The 10,022-nt window shown below is 33.8% G+C and overlaps 1 protein-coding gene across 1 annotated transcript; it reads left to right on the top strand.

The window, feature by feature from the left end:
• The first annotated feature begins 1,195 nt into the window (after positions 1-1,195).
• Positions 1,196-9,411, top strand: SYN2 (Rad21/Rec8-like family protein). The gene is made up of 13 exons (XM_011016791.1): positions 1,196-1,436; positions 3,487-3,751; positions 3,849-3,886; positions 4,059-4,105; positions 4,366-4,430; positions 4,613-5,322; positions 5,776-5,887; positions 6,510-6,646; positions 6,718-7,385; positions 7,532-7,565; positions 7,663-7,684; positions 7,775-7,907; positions 8,836-9,411. Exons 1-13 carry the CDS (start codon positions 1,313-1,315, stop codon positions 8,935-8,937), a joined length of 2,457 nt encoding a protein of 818 aa, XP_011015093.1. The 5' UTR covers positions 1,196-1,312; the 3' UTR covers positions 8,938-9,411.
• Positions 9,412-10,022: the final 611 nt, after the last annotated feature.

Here is a 10,022-nt window from a genome sequence, read left to right as displayed (position 1 = left end):
ACTCAATGCAAAAAAAAAAAATGTTTATTTAAATGGTGGTCGTTCATGATTTTTAACCGACGACAATATCACTATATATATATTCAACAATATTAGAATATATATGTTTAGTTTCATTATATAATTTATGTAGTTTTTTAACTTTTTATAATACTTGTTTGAACTCTTTATGTGGATTTATATTGCAAATGAGTTTTTTTAAATATAACATTCAAGTCTCCTGGGCATGGTCTAAAAACTCAAGTCGCATGGGTCTAGTAGGGCCACCAGACCCAAATGCTTGGGTCTGATCTTAACTGAAAACAGAGAAGGGAAAAAAAAAGAGAAAAAAGAAAGAAGATAAACTTTCTATTGAAGGAATATCAAATTTATAAACATAAAAAATGATCTATTTCAATGGGAAGATATAATTTGAATTTTTAGATTTAAAATGTTAAATTAGATTTTTATAATGATTTGTTATTTATAAATTATTTATAAATAATTCTTAGATCCACGTTACTTGAATCTAACAAACATGCTTCACCCAAGTTTATTTGAATAATCATAATAACAATAACAATAAGAACAACAACAATCATACCCCTGGGTCTGACAACCATACTTGATCCAAGTAATAATGATAACAAAAATAATAATAACAATAACAATAACAACAACCATGCTATACCTAAATTTAGTAGGATTTGACAACATGCTAGACTCATGTTATTAGAGTCTAGCAACATACTAGAATCACATTACTTAGGTCAAACAAGTATGCCAGACCTACTTGATAATATGATATATTTATGTTATTTTGGTTTAACAAACATACTTGACTAAAGTAGTAATAATAATAATAATAATAATAACTCACATTATTTTAATGTGATTGACATATATAATTTAAGTAGTAGTAATAATACAACAATAATAACGATGATGATGATAATAATAATAATAATAATAATATAAAATCTAAGATATTTAGACATAACAAATATATTTAATTTAATAAATAATAAAAAAATCACAGAATGATAAAAAATTTAAAGTAAAACTAACATAATTCACTGTAAAAACTCTCTAAATTTACAGTGATTTCTTACCCTCATTAATTTTTCTCATAATTATTACTTCTATCACCAGTATTATTATTATTATTAAAAAGATGATATTTTTTAAAAGAAAGACGGCTCTTTTTCTTCTTGCAGTTACCGTACTTGTTTTCTTCTTCATCTTCTTCTTATTTATTTCAATCTTTCTGTGTAATAATATTAGTATTTTGAATAGCAAAATCACAAGTGGAGAGAGAGTGAGAAGGGAAGGAATGTTTTACTCACACTGCCTTCTGTCAAGGAAAGGTCCATTAGGTTCCATTTGGGTTGCTGCTTACTACTTCAAAAAGCTTAAAAAAGCACAAGTCACGTCCACTGATATCTCCTCCTCCGTTGGTAAGCAACCCTCCCTTTTATATTACTATTTTAATATACCTCCTCTTCCGACACAATATTCTCTTGTCTCAATTATAATTATAAGGAGAGAATAAATGGGCTTACTTCATGTTTTGTAAAAGCTTGATACTTTATGTTTGTTTCTCGAGAAAACAATGGGGAAGGTTTTGCTTATGTGGGATCTTTTATTTTTCTTTCTTTATTTGTTGTTCTATTCCACAATTTATGTGTCCATTTTAGAATTTTGAATTGTACATGTTGTTTCTAATGGCTGAATTAGGGGCTTTCAACAACTTTTTTTTTTGGTTCATGGTTTTGATTTGGGGCAATTAAACTCACATTTTGCAATCTAGGTTATCATTATTTTGGATTCTCGGTGTTTCTCTGACTCTAAATTACAGGAGGTTTTTCCAGTCCTAATTCTATATTTGTAGATTATGCTAATTAAAATGAATTTTTCAATTCAGTAATTTAATTGGTTCCAAAATAAATAAATAAATAAATAAAATGCCTTTTGCCTTCCAATATAGCCGCACTAGTTTGTTTGCTTTCTTGGTACTGCCTAGAGAAGTGGATATAAGAGTGTGGGAGATGATGTTGGACAATATCAATGCACATGTTTAATATGGAAATGTTTATCTTTGCCGCTGGACTTTGCTAATCTCTTATCTGTGTCATGCTGTGGCTAGTTGTCATGCGAAGAGATAAATAATAGACTGCAATGATCCACATTTCATACAAAACTGATTTTTGTCCACCAAAAGAGGATCGGGAGTATGCTAGTTAAAATGGTGTTCTATGATCTTATATTGCTTTTCATTTAGGAGAATTATAATGTAAAGTTACTCCAACTATCTTGTACTTTGTAGCAGATAGCAACATATCAAATTGAGTGAAGAGTAAATAGTTGGTTCAGGCATGCACAATTTTACATTTTACATGTTTAAATATTTGAGGATTAAAGGGCAGCAAGTTTGGATTCAATGACCAAAGCATGCTCAAAAAGTGTCTGGTTTGTGGTCTAGTTGATAACCAAGTGTAGTGAACCAAAATTAAATAGGAGATATTGTAGGCTAGGCAATAAGGGTCGATAGGCAGCCTTGGTAATCAAATGGAGATTGCTATATATTGGTATGACTACGAAGTTATATGCTTATATGCTCAACTTCAAGCTATGTTCAGTATCTGTCAGAATTTATAAGCGCTCTAGAGATAGATCAACCTTAATATACAGGTCTCTGAGTTAATGAACATGAACTGGCAAAATGTGAACTATTCTGCACTTAGTTGAAGCCTGGATGAGTTTATGCTTTAATCAATTCATATTGGGGTCTAAATGCTGGTGCAATCAGTTTCACATGCCCACTTTTTGAGAACTTATAATCAGAAGGCAATCTATAGGAAAAAGGAAATAAGCAAATCCAAGCGCAATTAAATTTTATTGAATGGAAAAGCCTATATAAGATCAGCTGCTGTAAATGTAAGCTAAAAGTTACCTTTTCCATATGATTTCATTTTATTATCTTTTCAAGCTGCATATTCTGTTGTTTGTATGCAAATAGCATTGGTCAAATCTAAAGTCAGATTTTGTTTAGAATTAGATCTGTTAATATCCTTTGGTATCTCTTGCAGGATTGTAGACATTTACAAGACATTGATTATAATGTAAAAGCACCTTGTCTATGTGTTGATATTAGCATAGATCCAAGCGATGAGGAACACAACATAACCAAAAAATACTGAAATGTCTATTTATTTGATTAAGGAATAAGAACCCTATCTTTAAACTTTTATTTTTTAAATTAGGCTGCTTTATATTAGGTGCCAAAATGCTAAACCCAATAGATAATATAATGAGGAAAAATTCAAGTTTCTTCCTAAATATGTGGTCCTAAAATAACAAATTCTTCATAAACTATCCCCAAAATAACATATTTGGAATATGGCTGTAGATATGAAAGTTACCGTTTGAATGCTGGTCTCAAAAGTTATGATTGTGGTCATTATTTCTGTATAACATCCTGGCTTTCCATTATGTCTTTTTAAACAGATAAAATTTTGCAAGATGGGTTTGATGTTGTTACATATAGAGTACTGGCGTACCTTCTTCTTGGTGTGGTCAGAATATACTCCAAAAAAGTAGAATATCTATTTGATGACTGCAACAAAGTTCTTCTTAACATCAAGGACTTTGTGCTCTGTAATAAAGATGGGATACTTGTGGAAACCTTGCAAGCACCTTACTTCTCTATTACTCTACCAGAAAGATTTGAACTTGATGCTTTTGATCTGGAGATTATTGAAGATACCAGTGAGTAAGCTATATGGTTTATTTATCTGTGGGCTGAAGAGCTTAATCATTTCTTTGTTCTATTGATTGGTTTTTATATTCATATTTCTTCTACCTCCCAGAGGCAATGTGATGCCCCACGAAGAAATTACACTTAAAGGTATTGGAGTTTCCTTGTTTAATTAATACTTCAGTCTACTTCAGTTGTTTACATAACATCAGTGAGAATCTCCATGTAAATATTTCTTTAAAACTTTTGAATGTTTTAGTTTAGTTAATATGTATGCTTCTTTCTACTTCAGATATTAACCCTTTTATTGTTAATGCAACAGATGGCATGTGGAAAACTAGGGGTGTAGGGAAATATTCTCTAAACCAGGTATCTGCTAGACAATCAGATTATCTTAAAAGATTATATCTAAATTTTGAGCGTTTAACATCTATAGGTCAGTCCTTCCATTTTGGATTCTTGCAAGGTGCTTCTTTTTGTTTGTGTTAATGATTTTTAATGGCTGTAAATTTTTTCTGATCAGCATTACTACTCCAACTTCATAGTTTTCATAAGATTTGTACATTTACTGCTCTATTAAATTCCTACAGATCTGTGTAGCTATAAAACTAATATTATCATATTTGAAGGATCACTGTGAGGAATTTGCTGTCCGTGGAGATACTTGGTCTGCAGGTTACAGTATGAATGAAGAGTATGGAACTTGAACTTAAAGTTTCCTTTTTCTGTTGTTCTAGATGCCTTCCTGCATTTCCATCACAACCCCCCCCCCCGGTTCATTCTGGCTTTCCCCTCCCCCCCCCCCCCCCCGGTTCATATGTCAATTAGGATGTTACGATGTTTTCAACACTTACTCACTTTATACTCATGTTCCAGTGTTTTTTCATCTCATTTGGTGGATGTTATGGAGCAAGGCACATTGTGTAGTGTAAGCACTCTACAAGCAAGCATGGAGAAGCTTCAAGGCAGTATGTTCTCTCATCATGAATGTGAGGACCTTGAAATGTTTCTTGCGGTTGAGGAGGAGCCTACAAACACTAGAAAATCATTTGTTGAAGATCATCTAACTAATGAGGAGGACTCAAAGGTTCCAGATAAGATAGGTTCGGATGAAACACATGCAGGAATGAGTGTGCTGAAGCTTTGTGATGACAGTGTCTGTCAGGAAGCATCTCTGAACCTTGAAATGTTTGGTGGGGTAGTGGAAGAACCTGGAAAGCTTGCTAAGCGATATCACCAATCTGAGGAGCCGCAAAAAGAGGTTCCTGGTGTGGAACAATCAGAAAATGAAACGCAAAGTATTTTAAATGATGTTAATGTGTCTGATGTAGAAGTATCCATAGAGAAGCTTCTAGAGAGTAGATTTTTTCAAGAAGAATGTATGGATGCTAATACATTTCTTGCGGTTGAGGAGCCTCCAGAACATGCTAGACCATTTAATGAAGAGCATCAGAGCAATGCAGGGAACACAAGTTTACCAGAAACAACAACATTGGGAAAAAGAAAGCAGCAACTTGTTTCAGAAGATCATCCATTGTATATAAAACTTGACACTACTCCTCAATCCAAGTTCAAAGATGTTTCAGGTGAAGAGGATTTTGAGTTCATGTTTCTCATAACCTTTCGCGATCTAATTCCTCTAATTTTTTTTTCCTGATAGAAATAAAAAAATTATTGGAAAGGAATGATAACTGACAATTTTCTATAATTGCCTATCAATTTTAATACACAATTTAATCTTATCTTTTTGAGCTGAATTTTTGCAACATTTATTTTGTGAACATGTGAGGTATAAATAACTTACCAGCATTAGTAATTGGATTGTTGTATGTCTTAAATCACATATTTTATGCCTGTTATAGCATAGATGGGCTCTTTTTGCTTACCCTTTTTATTTGTGGTGGAGTAGATTGGGAGATGGGAAGAGAATGAGGGTGGTAGTTTGCAGATCTAGGTGAAAATGGTTGCGCAATTATAGTATATCTTCGTTGGCTAAGTTCTTGACAAATATGTTTATTAAAAAAATCTCCTCCATGCAGGAGCTAACACACCAGAGTTTATGGTTATTTCTACACCGGCTGCTAAGGAGCATGCTCGTGTTCTCAGGAAAAGAAAGTGTTTCTTTGATGATGTGGTAGTGTTTCCTAATAAGTATGTCATTTTTCATTCATACTTGCATTTTTTTCATGTGTTCAATCAAGGTTATTTCTGATTGTTAATCTATGGATGTGCCTAGAGTTATTGTCTGACTCAATGCCTTGTCCATATCAATTGTCTTCTGCTATATTACATCATGAAAGAAAATATGGATTATCATTGTTGAATATGGCTACTCCTTTTCCTTTGAACACAAATATCATGTTCTGGTGAGACAAGTTGGTACAATAAAATATTATGTTGCAGTATATTAAATGATGGTTTTTAACATTTAGGAGGTATGGATTTCAAATGTTTATAAGGCTGTTCTCACATCAACTAAATTCTTCCATAGTTAAAGCTCTAATAACAGAGCTGTCATGTGTGTCATACAATTTAAGTTGGGTATCCATGTAGAACTGATTATATAATATGTTTCTGAACAAAAAATGATATTACTTTTAGTCCTATGTCCTGCCATTTCTGTTTAACTTAACACCATCAATTAGAAAAGACATGATTGCACACTTAAAACTTGACTTTTTAAGAACACAGTGGGAGTGTTATGAGGAATTAAGTTGCTGAAAAGTCAAATGACCAATGTTAGGGTGGATAACATTCCTGTTCAACTTTACAGCGTAATTAAGGAATGCATAGAAAACACAGGTGACTTGGTGTCAAAACGAAGAAAGCTTCCTCATACTGCTTTTGCTGTCTGGAAAGCCTGTCGATTTTCCAACCTTGACAAGTGTTTCCTGGAGCCTCTGATTCCTTGTAAGTTAAGCATTGTCATTTCCTCTGTAGCATAGTACTTGTGCTGTCCTCTTTAACTTTGTTTTGAACAGGTGCTTCACTAGAGCTTGGATCCCTCTTTCGCACAAAGAAATTACAAATTCCAGAAACAGTCAAGAGTGTTGGTGGATCAGTTGAAATCGAGGAACCTTCCAAAAAGTTGGATGCTTCAGAGTCTCAAAACATTGGAGGGTCAGTGGAAAATACAGAGCATCTGGAAAAGTTAAATGTTTCAGGATCTCCTCTTTTTGGCAGATTAGATGAAACTGTGGAAACTACAGAAAATATGTTGATTCAAGAATCAGCTGGGATCTTGGAATCTCCAAAAAAGTTTGTGTCTGAATATCCTACTAGTGCTAGATTGGTTGAGACCATGGAACTTTCAGACATGTCAGAATCTTGTACTGTTGGAAGATCAGTTGAAACTGTGGAGACTCTAGAGAAGTCAAATGTGTCTGGATCTCCTTCTGCTAGTAGATTTGCTGAAACTTTGAAACGTCCTGGAAAGTTAGATGTAGCAGAATCTCCCACTGCTGGTGGCTCTTTAGAGCAAATGGCAATCGCACCAGAAACACCTATTCAGTGCACAACACTGGTGAGGTCTTTTGAGAGCCCTGAGAGACCTGATATTTATGATGCAGATGGACTATGGTCCAAAACTGTTGAGAAAGAAATTTGCCGTAGCCTGGATCAAGAACTTGATTTCAATCTGCTTAATGAGGTAAAGCAGTGACAATGGTAAAGTTTACGAAGACAAGTCAAAATATCATGCCAGGCATTATGTGCATTAATATCCTTCTCAGATTCTTATACATCTGGATGTAAGCTTATTGAACTGATATATGATGTTGTTTCTATTTTCTCCAGGACACGAATACATCTGGAGGTAACCAGGAGCATTGTAAGAACTATGACAAGTCAATTTTTTGTTCACTTTTTTAATTTTTTGACCATTGAGATCACCACACATGGGATTCTCATCTTTGTATGTATTGCAGATGGGTGGTCAGAAAGAACCAGGTATGATAAAGGTTTGCAATATTCTCATTCATCTGAAGCGTCAATGTCTGATTCTTGCTTCAATTTTTTTCCATTGAATTTACTTGACAGAGTGGCAGTGAAATGCTTGCATGCAAGTTTTCTGATACAGAAGAAAAGAAGACAGGAGGAAGTTCTAAATTTATTGCGAATTTTGGAAGGAAGAACCAAGAGAGAGAGTGCCAGGCTCTTCTATGAGATACTGGTATGTACCTTAGTGCTCTCCAGTGCTTTATCTGATTAACTCACGGCTATATTGTCTGTCATTTTTCTGAGTAGGATGAATTTTTTTTTCAAACATAGTACTTTGGTCCAAAAGATGTTGGCTTTTGTCTTGCCCGTTGCTGTAGTCATTGTTGTGGCATGGGTGTGAAAATAGTTCGGTAATGTGTCATTGAGAGTGTTTGTTTGTTTGTTTTTTTTCTCCTAAATGATAAAAATTATGTTTAATTAAAATGAATAGATACTAAAATTTAAGGAAATACTGTTTTGCCTTTTTTCTCAAGTAATAGTAGTAAAAACTAAGAAGCATGTGGAAATTAATACCAAAAGCCTCTACCTAAGATTCTTTCTGTATAAATTTTTTGATTATTCTAGTCATGAAATCCTACACAGACTCGTTTCCATAACCACAATCCAAAGAGCCCCTTATGTTTCCTTCATTTGCTTATTAGGCAATCTGATTTGAAATAGCGTTCATGTAAGTTTTTTTTCTTCTTTTGTTGTGGGTCCTGTGTAAATATATCCTGTGTTCTTTAAGCATTTACTTTCTGGTTTGGCCTTTTCTTTTTGAATGCGAAGGTTAATAATCAAGTGCAAATTCGAAAAAAAAATGTCATATACATCAAGTTTAATACACTTAGTGGGATTACATATTTGTAGAAGAGAAAATCATGTTGTGAATTTATTGTAGGTAAACTGATCAACTGATTTTTGTTGTCAAGAACTGATATTTGCTGCTTTCTACTTAAAAAAGCGATTTAAACCAATGTTTAGTAAGAGGTATCGACCATTTAAATCTTTGAGATTGGGTTATCCACGCAAGCAAGAAAGATCTTTACACTGTCAAAACTTTAAACATCTTTGGCAAAGAGGAAGTAAAAGCTAAGTCGTATTTGTAATTAACCTTGTAGGTATTGAAAAGTAAAGGATATGTGGACGTGAAGGAAGAAAATTTATACGGTGACATTCTCATCTGGAAAACCCCTCAATGGAACCAAGCTTGTAGATCGTAAATGTAACTTCTTGTGAGTGTGAGTTTATTCACAGATCTTAATCATTTTAGGCTGTAGGGTTTCTGCAGATGTAGTAGTTTCATTTTGTAGCAATAGTTCTTCTTTTCTCTCTTTAGAGTGATTCAGCCTCCATGCTAGGAAAAGAAAGAGAAGAGCAGAGGGCGTTGTAATGACAGGTGAAATGAAAGAGAGATTGCTGTCAAAACAATAAGCCTCGACTGATCTTTAAGTAGTTATAGCTTTCCTTTGAAAGAATGAATCTCCTTTTCTCTTTCCTTGAACCAAATTGCTGCCTCGTTTGCAAAATATCATCAGCAGTTAAGCCACCGAAACTACTAGTAGATGTTCTCCTCAGAATCCTTTTGGTCTGCGTGTTTCATATATGTAACTTATTTTTTCAAATGTAGGCTTTTGAGATTCTGATTGTGTAATATTTTGAACCTGATGTGATGAGAGTACACCACGGTCTGCCTTCTCCGAACAAGTTACTCATGCGGAACATGGGGCTGTTGGCTAGCATGTCACCTGGCTCTTTTTCATACCAAATTTTCTACATGGATACTTTTTCAGCTGCTATTAATTAAAAAAGAAATTGACCTAATCAGCACATAGACGGCTTACCGTTTCAGCATTAAAAAAATCTAAAGTTCCCCTGTCCTTATGGATGGCAATGGTATCCAAATCAACCGGATATCCGCTTGTTCGAAAATTGATAGATTCCAACCTGCTTGTTCTTTCAAGAGAATGATCTTGATTCAAACCTTCATTTTATTTTTCTTTCTTTTTATGCATTGTTCATTTATTAGATGGATATGGGTTTCATTGTATATGTTTGGTTAGTTTATTGGTGACTTGTAATGAAGCTTTACATGGAACGGAGAGTATTTTTGTTTTCTTTGGGTAGGGTTAGGGGTCCATGGACGCGTAGAGAGCTTGTAGTTAATATTAATTTCCAATTTATAAACTCATCTTTTAATTTGTAGCAATCAATTATTGCTACTTGAGCTGTTAGTTTGTTCGAATTCAATGGCTCTGTAATTGACTATGGGTGCTTTTGTTTATGGTGGTGAGCTAGATCTTATTGT

Source organism: Populus euphratica, unplaced genomic scaffold (assembly GCF_000495115.2).
Source record: "Populus euphratica unplaced genomic scaffold, PopEup_1.0 scaffold2194.1, whole genome shotgun sequence".
Taxonomy (NCBI): domain Eukaryota; kingdom Viridiplantae; phylum Streptophyta; class Magnoliopsida; order Malpighiales; family Salicaceae; genus Populus; species Populus euphratica.
The sequence above is the reverse complement of the archived record's forward strand: the minus strand, read 5'-3'. Positions and strand labels throughout refer to the sequence as shown.

Excerpts from the sequence above, each read along its gene's own strand:
- SYN2 (XM_011016791.1), top strand. The coding sequence starts at position 1,313 with ATGTTTTACTCACACTGCCTTCTGTCAAGGAAAGGTCCATTAGGTTCC. Across the intron at positions 5,323-5,775 it reads CAAGTTCAAAGATGTTTCAG|GAGCTAACACACCAGAGTTT; the intron begins GTGAAGAGGATT and ends TCCTCCATGCAG. Across the intron at positions 6,647-6,717 it reads CCTGGAGCCTCTGATTCCTT|GTGCTTCACTAGAGCTTGGA; the intron begins GTAAGTTAAGCA and ends TGTTTTGAACAG.